General features: G+C 40.6%; 1 protein-coding gene across 5 annotated transcripts in view; it reads right to left on the bottom strand.

The window, feature by feature from the left end:
- The window catches only part of WT1 (WT1 transcription factor), a 47,678-nt gene that overhangs the window by 12,826 nt on the left and 9,782 nt on the right, over window positions 1-25,070 (bottom strand). For 2 of the 5 annotated variants that reach the window (XM_090267591.1, XM_090267593.1), the window contains exons 4-5: window positions 17,084-17,161; window positions 15,985-16,035 (exon numbers count right to left, since the gene is read on the bottom strand). In XM_090267591.1, the coding sequence (XP_090123717.1) occupies window positions 15,985-16,035; window positions 17,084-17,161 (129 nt within the window). Of the gene's footprint in view, window positions 1-15,984; window positions 16,036-17,083; window positions 17,162-20,366; window positions 20,684-25,070 lie in introns of those variants that run through there. The other 3 variants (XM_090267594.1, XM_090267595.1, XM_090267596.1) reach the window with 2 other exon arrangements.

Here is a 25,070-nt window from a genome sequence, read left to right as displayed (position 1 = left end):
CTCAACTCTCACTCACCCAGGGGAAAGAATTCCTGGAAGGGAAGAGTGTCTGCCAGGAGGACTGACATGTCCACACACCCTGCAGCCACGGCAGCTGTGGGGTTTCACATTAGTTCTGGCTCCAAGCTTTTCAGAAAGGATCGCCTGTCTCCTTTGCACGGAGCAACGACAGCAGGCTGGGGAGGTGCGTGGCAGTGTGCTCCCCCTACTGTACGGCACACGCCTTGTGTGCACATCTTTCAGGTCATTTTTGACATATCTGGAGGGAAATGTCCCAAAGAGCCAAACCAGGGTCAAACACGCAAAAATTGGAAAGACATGCCAAATCCAGATAGCATCTGCCTTTCTGAACCTTAGAATGTGCTTGCCAAGAAAAAGAGGCCGTGTCTGCGTTCTTTACAATTACACAGACAGTTGGGGAAGTGAGACCTGATGACGATGGCGCTGGGGTAGCAGAAAGAGGACAGGACAAGAATGCTGCTGCCAGAAGATGTTGCCTCAAAGGCTGTGAAGAGATGCTGTCCTTGCTTGGTTTAGTGTTCTGCGTGCAGCCAAAAGGTGACTAATGTATTTTCTAGGGCTAGGGGATCTCTAGGGACACAGCAAAAGAAATAGGAAGTATCTTAAGAGTTCTACCATCAAAGGAGAAGAGTTAGGAATCTCCTGTCTTGGCGGTGGCAGACTTCTGAATGTTTCTGGGTTTCTGAAGGGTGGAGGGTACAGGAAATAAATGTTACCCAGGATACTTGTCCCAGGAAATGAAGTGTTATGCCCCTGAAAAGGAACGGCAGGATCCTCACAGCCAGATGCAAGCCAACAAACAAAGAAGTAACTGGCAACAAGACTGCATCTGCCAAAAATGCCACTAGACTCTTCTACCAGGTCTGTGAATAAGAAAGACAGCTGGGCCCTGCCTATCGGCTCTTGTGTCTACAGAAGACACACACACAATGCAGTTCCATGCTGTGGAGACCCTGCAACACAGCACCCCTTCCTGGGCGGTCTATGCAGGGCACCGAGTACAGCCCATGTGCTCAGTGACGACTCTCCCTACATGAGCAAAGGAAAGCAAGTTGGTGATTTCAGAACCATACAGTGATAGAGGTAGAAAGATCATCTACTCCAACTGCCATTCAAAGGTCCTCTAGCTCGTCCCCAGCAGTTGAACAATATGATTGGTGACAGGTTGTCAAGGCAAGCCCATTTCTATGGGGAAAGTTTTTGTTGTTTAGAAAAGCCTTTCTAAACCAAGTTGAAATTGGCCTCCTTGATTCTGTCTTTTGAAGAACCACAGAATGAGTATTACTATGTTACAGCCATGTCCTCTGATCTATGGTAAACTTGGCCTTGAGGACAGAGACCAACTTGCTCCTCTATGTATCCTCTCAATGTAGTGACTGAAGGAAAAGGTCCATAATCCTTGAATGTTCCATGAAGTGGACTGAATCTAACTTCTCTTCCACATGACAATCCTTTAGGTATTTGAAGACAGCTCTCCAGGCTACAGAACTGTGGTTCTCTCCACTATTACAACAAGAACTGGTCTCTAAAGTCCTTCACCGGCTGGATCCTCCTCTTCTTGATCACTTTCATTTTATTAAATGCCACACAAAGCATGGGTTTAGGATGGATCCCTGTGTCCCAGAAGATTATTTCTATAAAGGAGCAGGGAGAGAGAACCATCCACAAACACAAAAGCCTTTAGAATCAGGGAAGTAACTAATACCAATGACCAAGACTGGAGAGTACATGCCTCACCCAAAGGGGTCCCATTCCAAATTTTTCAAAATCGATACACTAGTCAAACACAATACCATGCATTATGCCTACAGGCTGCCAGGGCTCAATCCTTAGGCTAAGGGCCTAGGGGGTCTCCCCCCTCTATCTGGACAGAGTACTGCTATTTTTCACACCTCAGAGCACATCACTTCTTAGCACCGCAGTCACAGTGGTCTTCCTCAGTCAAATAAAACCTCCAACTACAACCCCCCCCCCCCCCAGAATGAACTGCAATTAAGGCAGGTATCTCCAACCTTGAGCATGAAGACATGATTTTTTTTTTAAGATTTTATTTATTTATTTTAGAGAGTGGGGAAGGGAGAAAGAGAGGGGAAGAAACATCACTGTGAGAAAGAAACAATCAATCAGCTGCCTCTCTCACAAACTCTGACCAGGGACTGAACCCGCAATCCAGGCATATGCCCTGGCCAGGAACTGAACCTTCAATTTTCTACTTTGTAGGATGACACACAACAAACTGAGAGCCACAATGGTCAAGGAAAGACATAGTTTTTTTTAAAGCTGCAATTCAGAAAGACACATATCCTTCAAATTCCATTCTACTTCCTTTAGCAAGTCATTCTCAGCTGTGTAAATCTTTTTGACTCTTGATTTGGCTTCCAAACATTTGCTTTCATTCCTGTTTCATGTTATCTCTACATTTGAAAAGTAACTTTTCTGTGTTTTCATAAGAGGAAAGGAGCCTCCCTGCTTTTGTTGGGAACTATTGTATTTACAATATGTATACTTGTTCTGTGGTATTCAAGAAGCTCATAATTTCCACAAGGACATCAAAAGTAACTATCAAATGTCTTTTTGCAATGAAGACCCACTATACTAGTGGCTTTCCACTATGAGACCAGTAATTCCACCACAAAAAGAAATAGACCTGAACATTGCCCATATGTGGTTAACACATTTTAATTCCTAAGGATCGTTTTCTTTCCTACAGGCTTCCAAGGGTCTGGCTTAATACCTTCCCCAAGAATTCAAGCTAACCTCACTGCTTGCTCTTTGTTTTCCAGGATTCACTATTGGGGTTTCTTTTTTTCCTGCTTGAAAACTAAGACATTTACTTGTCTTAGCTCTCTTGTCACCTCTTTTATTCTCTGTGAATTTCCAGATTGCTAGCCAAGGGGCAAAATTATCGTGTCTTTGTTCAACTGGTCAGAATGTGCCTTTGGTCCTTTTTCTTTAAAGCAGAGCCACAAACTCAGATAAGCCTACCAGAGCCAAGTAGGTGAGACAAATAAATGAAGAAGGCCCTGGAGAGCGAGATGGCACTGAACTGACAGGGACAGCCACCCTGGCCACCCCACTTCCATCCAAAGGAGGTAACCAGGACTCCATTCTACCAGCGAAGTACTGTCAACCCAGCATTTTCAGATCTTTCTAGTCTCCAAGAAAAGTCAGAAATCTGAAATTTTATGAGATCATCTGAGTTTTAAATTCTAGCGAATAATTAAAAATTTATAGAACTGTTGTCAGGTCACAGGTCAAACAAAACACCCTCTCACCTAAAGACCACCAGTTTGCAACCTCTGCTTTAAAGGTTGAGCAGTGAAGGTTAAGCTGCAAACAAAAATTCCATCTTGATTCTGTTGTCTCCTCCCACATGGCAACAACGTAGAGGTGGGGAGGTGCTGGATTCTTTGAAAACTGACTACCAGAACCTTCCAAACCCTAGAAAGCTTAAAAGGATGTTCTACTGGAACAGCAGGAATGGCCAGCGCTGTTAGAGCAAAAATCAGAAGTTACCATCTACAGATTGACCAGTAAATTTCAATGGATTACCTCTAAATTTCACTGGCCCACTTGAAAGTAGGTTTAAGCATGTAAGTTACAGAAAGAAAACCATATTTGCCATGCAGTTTATTCAAGTGCTTTGGTTTCCTTCAGCTACTGTAACAAATTACTGCAAATATGGTGGCTTAAAAAAAACACAGATTTATCCTCTTATAATTCTGGTGATGAGAAACCTAACATCAGCCTCACCACACTGGAGTCAAGGTGTTGGCAGTCCTGTATTCCTCTGGAGCCTGAGGGGAGAATCTCTTTCTTTGCTTTCTTCAGCTACTAGAACTGACTTGCATTCCTTGGCCCCTTCTTTGCATCCCTCTGACCTCTGGCTTCCTTTGCCATACCTCCTGCTACTCTTCTGTAATCAAATCTCCCTCTGCCTTCCTCTTATAAAGACATTACATTGAGGGCTCACCAAGAAAATTCAGAATAACTTCCCCAACTCAGATCCTTAACTTAACCTCACATGCCAAATCCCTTTTGCTACATCAGGCAAGATTCACAGGTTCCAGGAATTAGGACTTGGATACCTTTGGGGGTCATTGTTCAACTCACCACACTAAGGGAACCGGATTTATTCAGTTTCTTACAGATACATTGGGAAAAGCTAAATTAATCTGGATCCTTTCTCTCCTGATTAATCTGAAAGACAAGTCCACAAAAACATGGGTTCCTCACCTGAAGGCCCATGTTTCAGGCCCACTTTTATCATTTATTTGCTCTGTGGTCATGGGTGAATCATCTATACCTCTCAACACCTGTAAAGTGAAGTTAATAACCTATTTCATAGGTTAGTTTGAAAATCAAAGAGGTAAGCTATATGGGGGAGTACAAGCTTAATATCACTCAGTAACCTCATCCCAGCAAAATGTTCAGGTCAATGATTATATGTAATAGGTGACCAACAATCACACAAATTATTTCTTGTATGCTTCTTACAGCCTGCTCATTGAGAACTATAAAATTTGTAGCTTTTATCCTCAGCACAACCCTTGGGGTCATTAAGGTATAACACTTGAGGCAAACGACAACATCCCCTGGCTTCAGCTTCATGTAAAATTAAAAGAAGCAGCCCCTGCTCCTCCCCCCATCAGACTCTTACAGAATTGAATGAAATAATGTAAGTAAAGCACAATGCGCAGTAGTTCATAGCATGCCCTCAGTAAATGTCAACCATTACTTACTGGTATTCTCCTTCATCTTACAGCAAATACTGATGTTTAAGGAGAGACTGAGTTATTTAGGCAAAGTCAGACATATGGTGAGTGGTAGAGATGGGGTTTGAGCACAGGTCAGTTCAGCTCTTCTTCAGAACTACCCGGACAATTCTGGTGATGTAACCCATCCTGGGTTCACATCTATTGTCATGGCATTTGAATGATTCCCAGCTCTTTTCTCCAGGGGTGTGAATGAAATCAAGCCGGTTGAAGTTTTTTAAAAATGTAGTGGAAGTGGAATAAAAGTGGGTGCAATGAGAAGGGGCCAGTTCAAAATATTCACACTTCAGTATACTTCATCTTCTGTTCGAAGGTGCAATATTTATTTGGTATAAAGAAAGAGTGACACACACTGATGAAAATGGTCTGCTTGTGTGTGATAGGACAGTCAAAACTGAGCACAATTTTTATTAAAAAATATTCTTTCTACTTAACTGGGAAAATAAACTAAGCAAATGCATACTCCTCATGATTTCATTTCTGGCATTGGGTGCGGACTGTACATTTTCCTAAACAGCTTTACAATGCATAAAAATGTATCCTGAGAAAGTATGCTTTTACTAGACAACTTTAAAATACATAATCACTTGTCCTTAGAACGTTTGCAGAAAGAGAAAAATGGTCCTCATATAACACAAATTATGAGTCTTCTTCATGCTAAAAACTTGTACACTGAGGTTTGGCCCAGAAAAAACAATGTTTGAAGAGTAGCTTCTTTAGAAATGATTAATTTTGATATTCCACAGGCACAAGAAGATTAATAAAAAGGAATTGAGATTTTACAGATGAGGAAAACCAGAGCTTCTCTGAAATCCCTTATCAACAGAAGAGGTAAAAAATAAAAGAAGAAGAAGGGGGAAAAAAAGGAGGTAAAAAGAGCAATTTAAAAACAATTAGCATCTGATATGAAGAGTCAAAAAGGAAAAACCTTAACCTGACATTTCTCTTTTCACCCCTTGTCATTGGCCAGGGCGGGGCCAACCCCTATCTTCACCTCTGTCTTCTCACCTCTACAGAGTTTATCAAATTGAAGAAAATCACCTGGGAAAACTTCAAACTTTTGTATCTCAAAAAAAGAGGGGGGGGGGGGGAATTTGTCCATCAACCAACCCTTCTTTTCTCTCTATTTTTGAGTGAGGCCTATATATGAGACCTAAGTGCCTGATTCTTTTTGATGTTGGAAATGCACTTTGCTGCAAGCCTGGGGGAACTACCACACCTGTCTACTGTGCTGCTTTTGAGGAACATGAGCAATGGAAACCAGCGTTCAGAAATTGTGCTTTGAGATGAGGCTGAACACACCACCACTCCTCAATTACTCTTGCAAAACAAACAAACAAACAAAGAAACAAAAACAAATGTAATCAAGCCTCTAGATCTAACTACCTGCATATAGAAAACACAGGACATAGATGTTAAAAGACTGTACGAGGAGGCAATCTGCCAGATCCAGACTCTGGGATAGTCTACTGACCCACTGACCTGCTAGCTTCAACAAATCAAGAAATGAGAACATAAAATGGGTAGAGGGTGGGAAGGACAGTTAGATATAAAAGAGACCTGAGAGAGGACAACCAACAAAATAAACCAAAGCCAACACAACAATAAGCCTCTGCACAAATGCTCATCATACACAAAGATGAGCCAGTGACAGGCGGACCCTAGAGGACTTAGGGTCCAAAGAACCAGGAATGTCCTTTAGGAAGCTTCAGCGGTCACACCAGAATGCTTAGGTTTAAAGCTTTAGTGAATGAAAATATAATTTCCCTGTAGCCAGAGTAATTTCAAAATTCACTTTCATATCCATTTATAAGATCTGACTTGGAGATATGAATAGATAGTGGATTACCCTTTTGCCCGTATTCAGAGCTGGTGGCAACCTAGCACAGCTACCTCTGGTTCAACATGAATGTTAACTTTTTCTTTGCCTGAAGGTGAGAAACTAAAGGCAATATTCAAATAAAATTCAAAATTCTGCAGAAGTTTTATCAGCAATGCCATCTAGACATTCTCTTTCCTGTGTCTGTGTAATTCAATCTTTTATAGTGGGAATATAACAAATCAATGATATATTAAAAACCAGAAGATTAATCTACTCCTGAGACTATAAAGAGAAAGAGAAAAAGAAAAAGAAATTTCTCTCCCTATTTCAGTACAGAAAGTAGGACCTAAAAATAAAACCAACTTAAATTTGATTGAGTTAAAAGAAAACACATAAGTAATGCCTATAATCTGATAATTCATAGATATAAAATTTCCCCAGAAGTGTAGTCAACAGAAAAGAATCATCTGTTTTTTTACTTAAAAAATTTCTATTCCTCCTGCCTTCAGGTGTTTCATTACAGTTCAGACCTCAAGAAAACTATGTATTTTTGTTTACTTTAAATATGTATATTTCTTGTTTACTTTAAATATATATTTTATATATATTTTTATATATATTTTATATATATATATATATATAGTGTCCATTTTAATTAAAAATTGCACTATGGTAATAATTCTAACTATTATACTTTTTAATGAACGTCTCCCAATGGGCATGAGAAAAAAGGCTTTCTCCTCACCCTATCCTTCATTTATTTTCTCTATCCAAGTCTCATTTATCTCTATGGCACCCATCTTCACATAATATCTGGAGGGAAAGGGGACTTACCCCACTTGCACTAACTCTGACTTTTTAAATTACTGAGTATCTCTTGCTTTGACCACTCCACATCCATCCCACCTTCCTGTGATAACACAACCCTCTTTTCCTTTCAGGGAACCACCCCTCTCTAATTCCCCCCTCAGGCTCCAGGGGTGAGCACACACCTAGGGCCTCGCCAATCAGATCACTGCATTTTCTAGCCACATGACCCAATCCAGGTCAATCAGAGCCTTCCCTGGGTCTTTTGCTGGAGAAAAAGCACCAGAGAGGCCTTCTCCTTGAGTTATTTTTGCCTCAATAGAGACAGCCTGCCTCGGAAGGTGGCCAGCACAGAGAAGAACAGATACAAGAGACAATGGAAGTGTTCTAATGACACTGTTTGAAATCCTGAACCCAGACATGGGGTTTATAAATACAATACACTAAGCTGCTAAATTTATCCTTTTACCTATGCCAGTTACAACTAGGATTCTGCCATTTTCTATAAAGAAGTCCAGGATAATATGTAATCTAACAGCTATCTAAAGGTAACTGCATTTATTTTTTTCAGCAAACATATCAAAACAGGATACCTGGAAATAAGTACTGGCCCCTTCAAGCTATTGCCTTTGGGAAGATGCCCACTTGTCCCAACCAAGCTAGTATTATGAAAACCTGGTTTATATTCCTCATCTGAAAATTTCTTTAGTGTCACAGCTCCTATGTCTCCACTTCCCATGCAGCCTAGTCATTGGCCACTATTTAATAGGGGACTCAGGCTGAATGGTTAATAGCCTGACAAAAATTTTGTATAAATCAGCCCTGATGAACCATCAAGGCATCCTCACCATTGAAATGGTACATAAACCCCCTCCAACTGACCCTTTTTCTCTTATTTCACACTTGGAGAAGGGCTGAGAGTTATTTTAAATCCAGTTTCTCACAACAGTTTGGAGAGAACATAATCCAAAAGAATCCACAATGTTTATTGGCCCTTACTATTTGGAAGAATATGTTTTTTTATTTATTAATTTTTAGGGAGAGGGAGGGAGAAAGAGAGAGAGACATCAGTTTGTTGTTCCACTTATTTACACATTTATTGGTTGCTTCTTGCATGTGCCCTGACCAGAGATTGAACCCTCAGACTTGGTATATTGGGATGATTTTGTAACCAACTGAGCTACCTGGCCAAGGCCAAGAATATTTTTAGACATGTCTTTCCTTCCTACTTCAATACATATACACACAGTTACCTACGTCCTCATAGACCACCTCATCAGATCATATAAGAAATATCTAGATCTCCCCTTACACGTGGTCTAACATTGAGGTGCTAGTCCATCAAAATCCCAATTTTATCTAACCCACTGGATTCTATATCCTCAATGTTTTGCTCTATGGTCAGAGACTGCTGCTAGCTTTACCCCAAGAATGGGTGTCTCAAATCCACATGATAGATGAACCCTGCATTTCACACGGGAAAAATGAAACCTTCTCAAAGGCTCCCACCCAGCTTGCTCACACATTGTTGAAACAGAAAAATTTACTGAACCATGTTCAGTTGCATCAAAAAATGTCCTCCTTAAAACCCCAGCATCAAGCACAGAACTCTGAAGACTAAGATCTCTCCTGCTTCCCCAGCTGAAATGAAGGCTTGTAGGTAGGAAGGCTGTGTGCATAATAATCTTTTTTGCCGGCCCCACCCTCCAAACTGATGTTAGTAACATAACAAAGTAATTCACTGTGAAAGAACAAACAAACAACAACAAAAAAACCCTGTAATACACCCAAAGGAATCACAATCTCAAACAGACTTTGAGGCCAGAGGCATTCTGTTAAAAAACTTGAAAAGGAAGAAATTCTAAATAAGGACATCTGACACAGAACAAAACTTGAAAAAGTATTAAAGAATAACAAGTCCTTGAAGAATTAAAATTTTTTTCAAAAGTCAATCTCATCCAAAATTAATTTTTAAACTTGACACAATCCAAATTCTAATTAAGACTTAAACAAATAAACTTGTTATTTCATAATGATTTTAGATTTACATAAAAATTTCTAAGATAATACAGATTGTTCCCATATACTGCACACCCAGTTTCCTCTATTATTAACATCTCACGTTGGTGTGGTGCGTTTGTCACAATTAATGAACCAATATTGATAGACTTTCTTTGAAATTAACAAAGTGAATTTAAAGTTCATCTTAGAATAAACAATAGATAATAGAAATAATTTTATTAAAGTATAATGCTAGGGAAATATCAGATCATTAAACAGACTATAAAGTTATAGAAAACAAAACAAAACAAAACACCAGTCTGATACTTGGCAACAAGAGCCAGACTGATCAAAAGAAGCAAATAGAATCTAGAAATGGGTCCAAGGAATTTGATAGGATCTAAGGATCGATAGAAATCAATGTGAAAAAGATAGATTACTCAGAATAATTTGAGGATACTGGTGAGTCATCCAGAAACAAATCAAGGTGAAATACAACTGCCAAATAAATACAGGATGAATTAAATGTTTAAATGAAAGAAGCAAATAAAAAATATACCAATAAATAAGTAAATTTTTAAAAAATCTTAGATGGGAAAAATCTTTCCAAGCCTGATATGAGAGCCAAAAATTTGAAATTATAAGAAACCCTACTCAGCCATTATTGACCAAAAGCAGCCATAGAAAATACATAATACAATTACCTTTGTTGGGGGAGGGGGGGTTGTGGTAGAACATTTAAGATTTACTCTCTTAACAACTTTCAGGTATTTAATACAATATTGTTATCCACAGTCACCATTCTGTGCATTAAAGTGACAGAGATATTAAGTGACCACTGTGGAGGCAATCATTTTGCAAACCACTATTGTGCTAATCATTTTGCAATACATGCAAATATATGTTTCAAATAATCACACTGTAAATCTTAAAATTATATAATGTTATATGTCAACTGTAGCTCAATAAAGGTGAAAACACATGTATCAAAAAGACACATGAACTGATAATATTTCCTATACAAATAAAAATTTCTGACAGGAAAAAAGTAACATTTATAGAGTTAAAACACAAACCAAAGATTTGCAGTAAATACGACAAGCAAAGGGTTAATGTCATCTTAAACAAAGAACTCTTGTAAATCAATATTGTTACTAGATGAACTATCCCAGTTCCTAGCTAACTAGGAACACGCCCTTGCTCACAGAGCCTCTTCTCTCTCAAGGACATCATCAGGTATTTTTTATTTGTTTGCTTGTTTTTTGCCTCTTCTTGATCATTCTCATCAGAAAACAAATATGTGGGTACTTCTTTCTAAATATAAATAAATAAATAGCAAAACCACCTTCTTCTGGCCTTCTATCAACTAGAACCCCATTTCTTTGCTCCTTTTTGCAGCAAAACTCCTTGAAAGTGTTGTCCCACTTATCTGCGGCTAAGATCTTTTTCACTCACCTCTATCAGGCTTTTTCTCTCTAATCTTTCCAGAGGCAACTACAGTTAATGGATTGGTAAATGTTTCCAGAATTTTTTCTCTGCAGATAGAAACATACCCCAATATGTTTTAAAAAGCTGTCTCCGGGTAGTGAGATAAGAGATAACTTTTCTCCTTTATAATGTCTCGGTACTGTCTGAATTTTTAAAATATAATAAGCCTGTGTTACTTTTATGATCAAAGGAAAGAAGTTGTTTTCATTTTCAGTAAAGTCACCATCTTAGCCTTAAGAATGCTACATCTGTGGATTTGCCTTTAAAATGAAGAGTTATGGATAAATAAATCCAGGCTAAATGAACTTGTTTGCTTTTAATTAGGAAAGAAACTACTAAAATTCACAGTAACCCTTATTTCAGATAAACTTTTATTTGGATGATTTTTTATTAGTATAGCTTCTGTATCAGTGTTTTTCTAGCTAAAAGTATTGGTTTTTTCCCCTTGAGTAGAAGACAAGGAGAAGAATAAATGGTGAGTAGGAGGTCTCGCAAGGGACCAAGGTGGGATCACAGACATGAGAGGTCCAAAAACTCCTTGAGTTCGCGCAAGAGGTCCTCCACTCATCTGCTGCCCTCTCCCCCTCAAACACACACACACGCATCCCTTAACCCCACTTCGTCTCCCTGTGCTGAGTCCACCCAGCTTCTCATCTCCAGGTTGGCCACTTCATCACCACCTCCCCTTTCTGTGTTTCCTGCTTAGCTCCCCTCTTCTCCTGATCTGAGCAAACCTGTCATTTTTCCTCACCTTTATGAGAACAAAATAATTCCTTGCTTTAAAATAAAATAGTTAGGAACATGGCGTGGAGACGGTAGGTCTATGAAGCCCAAAATATTTTACTTTTTTATTGTTGTTCTATCACTTTCCCATTGCTCCCCACTGTCCTGCTCACCGCCCCCCAAATATTTTTTAGTGAAGTATTTTTACAAGAGGTTGACAATATTTTCAAAACATCAATGCTCTCATGAAAGTTGAAACACAGAAGACTGCAATGGCCTATTGCTGTGCATTTGTTCAATTAGATCTAAGCAGAATCCAGTCATTTGTTATAAAAAATAAAATGATACAAAATGTATATGCACACATAGGAAAAATGTCTAAAAGCATATGCAACGTAATATTAACAGTTTCACTGGGCTTTTGGGGGGAGTACTAATTTCCTCCCCTATATATTTGTGTTTTCTAACTTTTCTGTAATTTACATGTATTACATACATAATCAAAAACTTAAATAAGTCAATTGATTACATGCCTAAAGAGAAAAAAACGTGGGAAAGGTGAACAAGTAGGGAGGAGAACATAGCAGCAAGTATGTGAAAAGGCGAAGCAAAGAAGCAACTGAATTAGTCCCCTGGACAGGAACAGGGACCGCGCCTCCAAAGTAGAGTCTCATCTCCATCCCGCAAGCCCAGAAGTCTGGTGCTTTGCTCTGTGCTATGGCTGACAGACCCCAGCCAAGTCCCACGCAGGGCAAAGACCTGCTTGCTTACAACGCATCCACGTAACCATTTATTTAAAAGGAGAATTTGACTTTGTGCTGATATTCACAGAGCTGCTTCTCTCTCCGTCTTTGCTTTTGTGCCTCAAGCTCGAGGAGTCACTTAAAAGCAGGCTATGTGTTTTCAATAAGTAAATCTCTTGGATGAGGACCTTATGTTCACGAGCTGGAGAGGGAAGGTGCCGGGCTGTGCATTGGGACTCCCAGCCAGAGAAGACAGCTATCTCTTTTGGCACAGGTTCCCAGGGATGAGGCCATGTCTAGCGGGGATCTTCTCCAGATTCAACAGCCTTGGCCCTACCAAACCGCGCAGCTTTGTTTGCACCATACATCACTCGTCACGAGGCTTTCGTTTTTCCTTTCAAGCATCCACAGGTCAAACACTGTGTGTTCCCAACAGCCTGTGAACTTCTTGGACCAGCAAAGGGACATTCATTTTGCTCAGCACTCCTTTAACATTTCTATTGTGTTCGATTTCCCACTCCCCCTACCCATGTCCCCAGGGAATAACTTCTTCCTTGTTTTAATAACTTGGACCACAGTCAAGGTTGATGTGTTTCTCCATTTTGCAGGATATTTTCTTCAGGAGAGACAAAACAGAGGCTAACAGAGTAGCCAAGGCTTGTGAGCAGCCTTAAAAAAATCAACAGCCTTTAAGAACACATAGGAAATCTTTTTCAAGACATAAAAAGCAGATGACGCAAGGCACCGTGAACAGAATTATTCATAAAGGTGGACCAATAATGAGAAAGGGTCTCTGGCGATGATTTCTCCCAGTGACCCACTTTAAAAATCTAATTTTGTTTGTTTGTGGGTGAGGTAACTGGTCAGAGTTAAGACAGTGGTTTCATAAAGGATCTTCTTTATGACTTAAAATTGAAATACAATATTCTCCTATTTGAGATCAATATTCTCCCATTCTAGTCCCAAGAGGCATGCAGAGACTTGAAAATGAGTAAAGGGAGAAGGAGACAAGAGTATCCGCCCCTCCCCACTATATCATGTTTTCTCAGTTTCCCAGAGCGCTCCCTAAAATCCCAGCCCCGCCCATTAGAATACTGCTGCTCCCAGACCTCTAATGAACGATGTCTCCGTCCTCTTGTTAGGACATGGGGAAGCAAGCTTGTTTTTTTAACAAAAGTAACATTTTCAAGGAAAGAAGACATGGACAAATATTTAGTGGGGGTTAGAGGAAATGGTGGGGGTTAGTCTGAAGTACATGATCTGTTAATAAAAAATTGATAATACCTCATTTTTATGAGCAACGTGGGAATTATATCTTTCTTCTCCAAAGCATGAGTCAAACCTCCAGTTTTCCTTCCTGTTATATATCTACCTTGTCACCAGATTTTTCTTACCACTGATTTCAAAAGTGTCAAGACACTAGTTACAGATTAAAGTAAAAGATGTTTATTTTTCTCTTTATTTTCCTTTATGAAATACCTTTTCTTAAATGTATTTTCAGTGTTTTCATAGCGGGGTAAAAGAAAGTAAATTTGGTATTACAGAGAATAATGACACCTATTTAGATTATGTCCATCCCCACCACCCCCCGGGAAAAGCCAAACTTTCAACTGAAATAACAGATTCAGTTGAATCCAGTTCTCGGCTGTTCATGGGCCTGGAGCAAAGAGCTCAGGAGTCATTCTCTTCAAGAGCGAAAAGACAGGCAACCTGTGGGTCTTCACACATCAGCGGTTTATAAAACTAATCTACATATCACGACCAGCATTTAAAAAATGATATGGAATAAAGTAGGAAATATCACTATGCACAGCATGGCGTAAGGGGCAGTATTGTTTTGGGGAAATTTGTGTTGTGTGTGTGTGCACACGCATGTGTGTATACAAGATCTCAATGTAAAAGGTATTTCTACTGTGGTCATATTCTAAAAAGCTTTAGAAACTCTGATCTAGGGCCCAGAATCCAGAGGCAGGCAGAAGTGGGTTCCAGCAGGGCTCTGCCACGTACTCCCTACATGAACTTGGTTACATGGCTTAATCTCTCCAGCCTCATCTGAAAGACGGATGTGACCCTAAACCTAGGATTGCCACGAGCTCAAGAGGACATATGTGTAAAGCTGTTCACACAGGACCCAATAATGTCAACATCCATCCTCAGATAAATGTTCAATTCCCAAATGGAAGCAGACGTTAGCTGACTTACAATGTGCCCTGAAAGGACAAATCCAGGGTGAGAGATGAGGTTAGTATATTAGACCATTGTGCCCTATTTTGCTCCCCAAAGGGTTGCTCTTCTGTAGGACTGTTGCAGTCCTTTGATCCTCTTGCTACAGCTCCCTGAATGAAGTTAGTATTCCAGAAATAGTTTGATTTCAAAAATCCTTTCTCAAAAATGTAAGAACCAGACCAAGAAAAAAAAACTCTTCTAGTTATTTTTTTGTGTGTGTAGACTTGAAAAAAAAAAAATTCATACTTTGCGCTTCATCCTTAAAATAGAGCTTCTGACTCTTCCCGCAAAGGACTATTATCACACGTCTAAAGACCTTGAAAGATATCAAAATTATCTCAACTGTGGAAAGGCCCAGACTCAAACAGATGCCAAGATTCCTTATCTGTAACTTTTATAATTAAGCAAAAGGTCCTCCAATATGAAGAACTTTTAAAAACTGTAATATACACACTTCACAACCATGTTCTTTCTATTCTTGGCAGTAAGTTTGGGGAGAGTTCTGAATTCTGAGTGGAGAAAGGAGGAAAACAAGGAAGAGATTCAGAAAGAAAGAATAGAAACAAGATGCCAAGAAATATAAAAAAAGTTGAGAGTAGGTAAAATGCTGAAATTGTCAGCATCCCCTTGAATGCAAGTGGGGGAGGAAAAAAATTAAATCAACAGGAAGCTTCTTATTTTGGGGTCTAGAGAGAGGAAGTGGAGATATAAATTTAAAAAAAAAAGAAAGATTGGAGGTAGGGTAGAGAGAAGGATCTAACAGTAAGTCTTAAAAGATGAAGAGCAACTCTGTTGATTATTGAAGGATGATCCAAAAAACAAGACTGAGCCAACAAAAGAAAGAAGGATGAGAAGAGGGAGGCTGGTTCTGGTGTTCAAGCAGAGAAAATGAAATCAGAAAAAAATATTTACAGAAGTGTCCCAGGGTACATGCTACAGGACTGAGAAAGGCACAGATGTCTGGGAATAAAAAAATTCTTTTCAGGAAGTCTGGCCATAGACTTGGGGTAAAAATTAAGTTCTCTCTTAGAGATTTAAAGGTAAATGGAGAAAATGCAAGGGACCTAACAGTATACGTGCAATGCCACAAATGTCATAGTTGATGAAACAGACACGAGGAAATGAACAGGGTTCCTATGGCATCACTCTAAAAGGAATTGTCCAGGAGAATGTTAATGAGAAATGTTACCATCTCTGTTTCCCTCCACAACATGTCCTCGATAAATAAGAAGCAGAAAGAGAGAGATGGATAGATTTTTCCCATCCTGGTGCACCAATGGCTACCCTGATCACCCGTTGTCAGCCCTAACTCCTGCATCGCCCCCGGCACTCTCAACAAGGCCTACTGTCATTTGCCATCAATGCATTGTGCACTCACTTGCTCTGCCCTTCTGTCCATTTCACTGAGCTGGAGCTCCCAGCAGCAACTCTAGAAGAGAAGAAGAGGTGGGGAGTGGGGAATGGAGCATGCATGGCTCTAAAAGCACCCCCAGAACCCAGAATCCAATGAGAAGCCACTAAACACACAGAAATGTGAAGCCAGCTGTCCAGTCCAGAGTGCTGAACAAGTCCCCAATCCCACTGGAGTCGACAGTGGAGTGAAAGGCCCCGCAGGGAGGCTGCAAAAGCCTGGGTTTTTGGAATTTGAACTGGGCTTGGCGGTCCCAGCTCTATCACTTCATATGATGTGGACTTGGGAACTAACTTAACTCTCTGAGCTTGACTTACTTCTTTGGAAAACAGGGTACCAGTACCTGGGCCTCATAATGTCACGAGGGCGACTAGATGAGGTGAACTGAAAGATCACCTGGTATCTCACAGGAGCTTCCTGTGTGTCATATCCGACTGCCTATCAACCCAGACTTGCTAGAAAACTGAAAGCAAGTTCTTTTACTATTGAAAGCAAGTCCCACCTGCTTTTCTTTGTTCATTTCCAGGAGCTAAGAATTGCCCCTACTTATCTATGTTTCTTAGCTATGTCCTCCCTGTTGTAGTTGTGTATCAAGTGTGAAGAAGCTTGATGATGCAGTCAGGTATAAGAACAGTTGATTCTGAATGGTCCAAATCATTATCTATCAAATACCCTGAACTTTGTAAACTCAAACCATTTCTTGATAAGATAATGTAATAGTTAACATCTGAGATATCACTAGCAAAACATAAACATTAAATGAAGTTGAATGGACACAACTCTGAAGAACTCTAAAAATTGTCAATACATAAAGGCCATATTAAGTCTTCCCAATATTCTTGACTCCCTTGTTCCAAATAAAAATGCCCCCTGTATATATGCCTGGAACTTTAATACTCAAACACAACCCACCAACTGGCGGTGGGAGGAAAATATCTTGATTCTACAAAGAGCTTTGCCTATTCTTTTAAAACTATACTCTTTTTATAAGTTATATAGACCTTTAAAATGGTTCAAACAGGTGTTAAGTTACAGTTTAAGGGCAATGGAATAGAGACAACCTTACCCTTTTAATGTGGCTCCTAAATTCATCTGATTCCAGGTCATGCATTCAAGCTGGGAGGTCATCTGGTATAAATTGTCACTGTTAGAAAAACATCCAGAGTTAGAAACACATAACTACAAAAAATAAAATAAAATGTGTGTCTCTTCAAAAAAACAATGCAGTTTTAACTTTCCTTTATATTGAAAGCCTCCACGTTTTCCAGAATGACAGAACACTGAGTCTGAAATAATTTTCATTTCATCCTACCGATCTCTACAGTTATTCACTTCACACACAAATGTGAGGGTAATTTGGAAGCCTTTTAAAAAACCTTAGAACAGCAAACATTGACGTTTCTAAAGAAGAATTAAACCTTTGAAGGGAAGAGGCTAAAGGTAGTGAAACTTTGAAAGGCAACACAGGCTGGATAACTCAACGTTAAAGTTAAAAGCCTGGAGCTGAAAGTAAAGAGGTGGCAGATTAATTATTCGTGAAAAAGCCATTAAGTTGTTTTAATCAAAAGGATAAGTATGTGGATTATGAGGGCCTGAGAAGTCAGAGTGCTGGATGATGGATGATCTAATATACAAGGATGTGACAAGCAAAAGAAAGAGGATGAGCCCTGGCTGGTGCAGCTCAGTGGATTGTGTGCTGGCTTGCGAACAAAGGGCCGCTGGTTCGATTCCCAGTCCAGGCACATGCCTGGGTTGCAGGCCGGGTCCCCGGTTGGGGGCATGTGAGAGGCAACCGTATGTTGATGTTTCTCTCCCTCTCTGTGTCCTCTCTTCCCCTCTCTCTAAAATGAATAGATAAAATCTTCTTAAAAAACAAAAAAAGAGGATGATACTCTATGCACAGCTAAAGGAATCATTTTCTATAAATTTTATAATTCTGGTATAAGTAAATGTAGCTTTTTTTCTACAAGCTCCCCAACTCAGTCCTGTAAAGTTGGGTGAGGGAAAACAATGGCTGATCATTTACAGTAAGATCCTGAGGAGAAATACATTATCACGTAAACCAATCAGAAGTTGTTCTCTCTCTTTTACTTTGCACACACAACTCTCATAAATATCTTTATTACATGTACTTTTAAGCATTACTCTAAATGCATTATAGAAGAGTTCTCACATCCATTCCCTGAAATAACACCCCTCTCAAAGTAGACAGCATATGCAACTCTTAAACTTCTTTAGGACGTGTGCTTTAATTTTTATTTATTAATTAATGTATCTTCTACTTATCTCATCCCTAGAAAACTAGCATATAAACCACCAGGCATATTACCAAGCCCTCTTAGGAATAAAGTTAGTCCTGAACTGAAATAGTTAATTATGAAATTTGAAACCCAAGAGATTAATGGTTTGTTTGGGAACCCTTGGTCTAAACACAGTACAGAAGAACGTTTTCACTCTACCTTCATGGCAGACATGAAAAAAGGCTAAGAAGCTTTCAATATCTAATGTGCAATATCAAATTGCAAATTCTGGACAATCTCCATCTCGTCACGGCATTCCTTTGGGTTGCTTCATCCGTCGGGCTGAGGCAACACCGAAGTTTAATTAAGAGAAGGTTTTGTCAGGCCAACCAAGCTGGGAAATTACAGCAACTCGGAATAAATGAATACCATGCTCTGTCTTGGCATAGCTTGATAAATCACAGTCAAGTCCATCTGCCTCTCATACAATCACGCTGAAAATTATTTGGGGCTCCTTAAGTGGTGGGTACATAGGATAAGGAGAAAATCAGATTCCAGAAGGGAATTTCACATATGAAATGAGAAGTGACTTCAATCTCAAAGTATGTGTAGTTTCATTAGTCAGTGTATATCTGGACCCCATCATTCATCCCCATGTCTGACTGGCTATTATGCTACTACAATATCCTACATATCAATGGAAAAAAAAAATGATTAGTTTCTCCTGCAGCTTCCCTGGTTTGCAGCAGCGGCCGGTGCTGGTCTGTGCCACTACGTTTCTCAATTCCATGAATTCTTGCTGTAAGGCCAGTGTAATTAATTCCTGAAGGACCCCAATTTTTATTAGAAGTGCCAGCCTGCTGCATTTAACACAGGAGAGTTTCTTGAACTTTCTTTGGGTTGACAGTTCATTAATAAGCAGCCTCCTCCACAATCTTTACTGGTTTTTGTTCTCTTGCGCCTTTTCATCAAGCAATCCATTTATTAATCTTGCCATTAATCTCAGCCAACAGGCATTGTATTCCCCAGGCAGCTCTATATTTTTGTCACTAATTTTTAAAAAATTGTTCACCAACTAAAATCACTCAGCTCCAGTTGACAATTCTCCTAGGCCCTATTGGGATGTGGGATCTTTCTGAAATCATTTCATCCTTGCATAAGACAAAGAAAATTCTAATTTTTAAGAGGGCTGAGAAACAAGATGAGTGACAGAAGTTTACACATATGGGATAATGAGTCCCAAATATCTAACTTTATGATTTAGGAATTTTCTTACAGATTTAAAAAATAGTCCAATAGATTCCTAAGGGTCTCTATAAGGGAGTACCCCAAAGAGAAAATTTGTTAAGGACATTTTCTTGGCCCCCCCAAAGCAAACTTTCTTAAATACAAGTTATGTCTTACACATAGTTATCTTCCTAATAGGTGCTTAATAAATACTCTTTACTGCCCTGTCCAATATGGTAGCCACTAGTCACATGTGGCTATTGAGCACTTGAAATATGGCTAATGCCACATGTTGAAATAATATTTTGACTATATTGGGTTAAACAGAATATTTCAAAATTAAATTCACTGCTTCTTATGTGGCCACTAGCAAATTTCAAATTACATATATGGCTTGCATTATGTCTCTGATGGATGGTGCCACTTCTATAGGTTTTAGGATTTTGAGCAAATTGAGCAAAGCAATTCAGCTCTCTGCACCTCAGTTTTCTTATCTAATCGGAATATTAATCTCGATAAGTCTAACTTTACAGATATGTTGTAAAGCTCTAATAATGGCTTTTTGAGGACTATACAAATATAATATTTTAATTTTTCTAACCTATCAAATTTTGCACAGCACTTGTTGTTTATTCACAACAACTTGGTGAGGCAGGTATAGTTACTAAAGGAAGACCTGACCTCAGAGCGGTGCGTACTGTTGACTTGCCTGGTGCCCCAACCCCCACCCTTCCCTGCCCCTTTGAAGGCTTCAGGCATCATTTGGCCTGTAAGCCTCGACTTCTCACCGGCATTTAAATAATAGTAATAATAATAAAATAGTAATACAGACAAGAGTCTGGAAGTGAAAGAGAACATATGCAAAGAAGCATCAGAACCTACTTTGTCTCCAGAAAGTTACAAGATGCAAGATGCCCAACACAGTCTCTTGAGTTAACGAAGGACATTGTGCCAAGATCCCAGCAGAAGTCCCACTTCTTGATTTTAGTAGCCCCGAGAGCCCAGCTTACAAATCCTCAGAAGGGGAGAGGAGAAGGTGGAATAGAAAGAAGGACTTTCAGAAAATCCCCAAGCTACTGATAGGTTTACTAAGACCAGCGATAGGATCAGAGCACAATTTTAACCACATCCTGCCTTCTGTCGGCTGGGGCTCCTCAGCAGCTCAGTCAGTAGGCTTGGCTGGCACAATCGTTCAGCTGGAAGTCCATAACAGCAATGACAATAACTGCTGCTAAGGAGAGGACAAAATGTGAACTCAAGCTAAAAATACTGGGCCCCATCATGCTCAGGCTCTGATCTCTTTGGGCAATCGGTCAACACCCGCCTCTCATCATGAAAACCCACACAAAGAAGCAGCACTGGTCAAAGAATATATGGCCTCTGACAAATAAAGCATCTCATTATTAAATAGCCACTGAGGTGACAACCACCTCCTTCCCAGGGGAGTTCAGATAAGCAGGAGGTTCGGCTCAGAGCAACCACAGCGGTCACGTAGGCACTTCAGCTCCCCGTCTAACTCTGTCTGTTCGGAAGTGAACTCTGAAATTACAGCCTGCCAAAACATATTCTGAAAGTCATGGTGTCCTTTATGTTTTTTTAAGTAGGTCTTTTTTAAAAAAAAATTCACTTGTTTCCTATGTAAGAAATGTTTGAAGTTGGAGGCAAGAGAGAGAGGAAAGAAACTTCTATAACTGGGATTAATGCAAGCTGGAGTAAAATAAAAGGAAGTCAGTCTTAGCAAAGAGGGGAACTTAAAAGGAAATCAGTAGTAGATCATATAGAGTTTGTTTTGGCCTGGACTGCAGTATTACTGAGTTCTTGACCTCCGCACAAAAAGAAAGGAAGAAGAAAACCCTTGGCTATTATCTGGACTAGAACTCCTCCACTCTTCAAATGCATGTGTAATTCAAATACATTTTTATCTTGAAATGCGTTTACTAGACTCAGTAGAACAAGGTAGAAAAGATCTTATCACACTGGAATGGAACCACTGAACCTGACTGAGATTGAAGTTACCTCTGCCAGATGGTTGCTAGCTGGCAAAGTAGAATCGTTTTTTTCAATTACAGTTTATGTTCAATATTATTCTATATTAGTTTCAAGTGTACAGCATAGTGGTTAGGCAATTATCTACTTTACAAAGTGGTCCCTCTAATATTTCCAGTACCACCTGGCCCCAGACATAGTTATTACAATATTATTGACTATGTTCCCTCTGCTGTGCTTCACATCCCTGAGGCTATTCTGTAGCTACCCATTTGTCAGCATGTACTTCTTAATCCCATCACCTTTTTCACCCAGCCCCCCAACCCCCATGCAAAGTAACATCTTGGTGGAAGAAAAGTTTGTCCATGGGATGATATTTTTTAAGTCAGACAAGAAACAGGCAAATAGAACGGCATCCGTGATCAGAATTTGTGTTTCCAGCATTTACTGTAATAGCTCTGCCCCACACTGACCGGGCGTTCTCTGTGGGTTTACCTCTCCCTGATAACTGAGGCTTATGCGCTCCTAAGGCAGCAGCCAGACTTCCACGCTGTCCTTTTCTTGTGTCCTTCCCTCTAAGGTGCCTTGAAGGCTGCCTGTTGAGAATTTCTTGCCCAGCAGGCCATGGTGAATAATTATTTTACAGTCAATCTCTTGGTATTGTAATTACTCTCAAGCTTGCCAGTTAACCAAAGAAAAACCCACTGGGGATTCAAGTTTTATTAATAAACACTTGGTCAGCACAAAAGTTGAAGGCATATTGAAACTAGACTTTCCCCCTCCCTGGAGACAAGTCAGAGCAAACCTTTGGCTTTGATAACACCACGAACTGACCACCCTGGAAACCATTCCAGACTTTCTGCCTTCATGCCTACCAATGTGGGAAACAGGTACCAGTATTGTCTTAAATGAAATTCACACACCATGTAAAGTGTACTTGGATACACAAATGAAAAGAGGCAGCATGGATTATGATTTTATTTCCTTGACCATGAACTGCCCTCTGACTTATGTCTAAGTCAAAAACTAACTTAAATGGGGCACTGTGAACTTCCTGCTGACCTGGATTTCCCAGAAACTCTATGGCTGCTAAGAAAATTTCATTCCCATGAAAGACAATCTACTGGCAACAAGTTCCATTGTCAACTTCACCATTTGTGAATCAACATTCAGTTAAAAAGTCAGCTCTGGCTCTGTTGGCTGAGCATTGCCCGATACACCAAAAGGTTACAAGTTTGATGCCTGGTCAGGGAGCATATGAGAGGCAACCAATCAATGTTTTGTTCTCACATCAATGGTCTCTCTCTCTCTGTCTCTCTGTTGCACTACCTCCCTCTCTCTCTTTCTCTCTCTCTCCCCTTTCTTCTCTCTCTAAAAAAATCAATGAAATATCTTCAGGTGGTGATTTTTTAAAAAATAGTCAAATCAGCAATTATTGCTTATTGAATTGCTAAGGGGCAAAAGGGAGCATTCTCACTTATATTGGCAGCACCATTGCTAAAGAAGGATATCGTCGTCGTCGGCAGCCATCCGTCTCGAGAGACGATGGTGTAGCTTCTTAAGAGTCTCTGCACCGCCGAGAATGGCTGTGCAGTCCGACTCGGGAGTGACATGGTATCTGTCTCCTCCCGTGTTGAATCGACATCTTGTGATGACGCTGAAGCTACAGAGCCTGGGCAGGGTAATATGGAGGGTCTGCTGTTGCCCATGCAGCAGACCCCCCCTCTCTTCGCAGTTGAAGGGTCCAAGGGAAAGACGGAGTCGATACAGCTTGGCTTCAGGTGCGCCGCAGGAGTTGCCGGTGTTGACTACAACATCAAACCGCCTTAGGGACTCCGGCTCCGGATTTTCTGTCGGGGTTTACTCCCTTAGCCTTTCCCCTGAAGAGGTATGCCGCAAGGCAGCGGAGGTTTTTTGGAGTCAGAGTTTTCCTTCTCTGATGTACCCTGACTGGAAGATCGAACCAGCGACACTTAGCTCGCAGGCCGACGCTCAATCCACTGAGCTAAACCAGCCAGGGCTAAAAGAAGGATATACACACCACATAAAAGGGTAAAAGGAAAGAAAAACAACTAGAATGTCTTTTAAAATAGTGTACATGGGAGTATTTTTGAATACAGTGCATGGAACTCCTTTTCAAAGTAGCCCTGAGCATCAAGCTGTGCAATGGGCGCAATCAGGGACTGGGTTCAGCAACCGGAGGAGGCGGAGGGGCCTCGTGGAAGAGGGTTCAAGGCGAGTCAGCAGGGAAGGTCCAGTTGGCTGCTCATTCTACATAGACATCAGCGGGAACATTACATTATACTTAAGCAGGGTGCGCTTGACTACTGTCTCCTCTCAGGAGAGCATGGGGACCAACATTCCCTGGGACCTTGCCTCTGAGCAAGCAGAAAGCTGGGTGGCCCTGGGAGCAGACATTCTTCCTGGGTCCATGAATGGGGAGAAAGGTCTCTGCCCTGGATTTCTTTAAGTGCCTGGAACTGAACTTCACCAATAGTGACGTCCAGTGGTTAAGGCAAAGTTAGAGGAGTCTGCAGTTGGAAAGACAGGGCTGCTTTCTTAGTTAGGACTTAAGGAGCAAGTTCAAGTTGGCTCCAACAACACTCACCAGGGAAAAATAGTGCCCCGAACCCACTAAATGCTTACTATAGAAAGGTATGGGTAAACTCATGTATAATGGGTTTCTTTCACAGCTGTGGAAAATAAAGACCTCCTTCTTTAGAGAGACTTAGGGCAGATGCCACCTTTGGAGAGAGAAGGGCACTTGGGGGCCAGGAGAGGCAGCAGGGTGGGCACAGTGGGTAGGAGCATGGATTCCGGAGCCTCACCAACTGAATGTGAACACCAGCTCTGTCCCTTCCTGTATCACACTGGGCAAATTCACCTCCCTGGGCCTCAGTTTCCTCTCTGTGAAGTGGGGGTGATAACCTCAAAGAGCTGTCAGGTGATTAAATAAGTCCATACTTGTAAGTGCTTAAAATGGTGCCTGGGCAAAGTAAGTTCATATAAGCATTTGCTAATATTATTTATCAGCAAGTGCATGGACTGTATAAGGGGAATATTCCAGGTGGAGTGGCCTGGTATCCCTCAGTGATCCAGAGCACACATGGGCTTTGATGTCAGAGATACTGAGAATCAAATCCTGGTTCTCATTATCTCTCACTGTGCGACCCTGGGCAAGTTACTCTGAGTCTCCAAATCTATTTCCTCCTCAATAGAGTGAAATTTAGAGCACCTGCCTCCTAGAATAATGAGAAGAATTAAATGAGTGAACTGAGAGTCATGCACTCAGCAAAATGCCCAGCAGTATGTAGTGAGCATGCACTAATAGATCCTAGCTACTATGTGACAGGGACTCAAGCTTTCACCCACGTATGACCGCCGGCTTCCCTAAGGGCTGAAGTCTAGTTTCATAAGCTTTACTGACCTTTAGGCAAAACTCTGCCCACCTTCAATATATGGCAGGGCAGGGGTGGGGGTGGGGCAGGGAAGATGGGCAAACCATCTTCTATCACACTTCCCATAAGTTGATCGGGGGCATTTTCTACTCACTACTGTATACACCCACACTCGAACGTGTATAGCTATAACCCTTCAGAT

Source organism: Furipterus horrens, unplaced genomic scaffold, assembly GCF_987537825.1.
Source record: "Furipterus horrens unplaced genomic scaffold, mFurHor1.1.pri manual_scaffold_2, whole genome shotgun sequence".
Lineage (NCBI taxonomy): Eukaryota > Metazoa > Chordata > Mammalia > Chiroptera > Furipteridae > Furipterus > Furipterus horrens.
The sequence above is the reverse complement of the archived record's forward strand: the minus strand, read 5'-3'. Positions and strand labels throughout refer to the sequence as shown.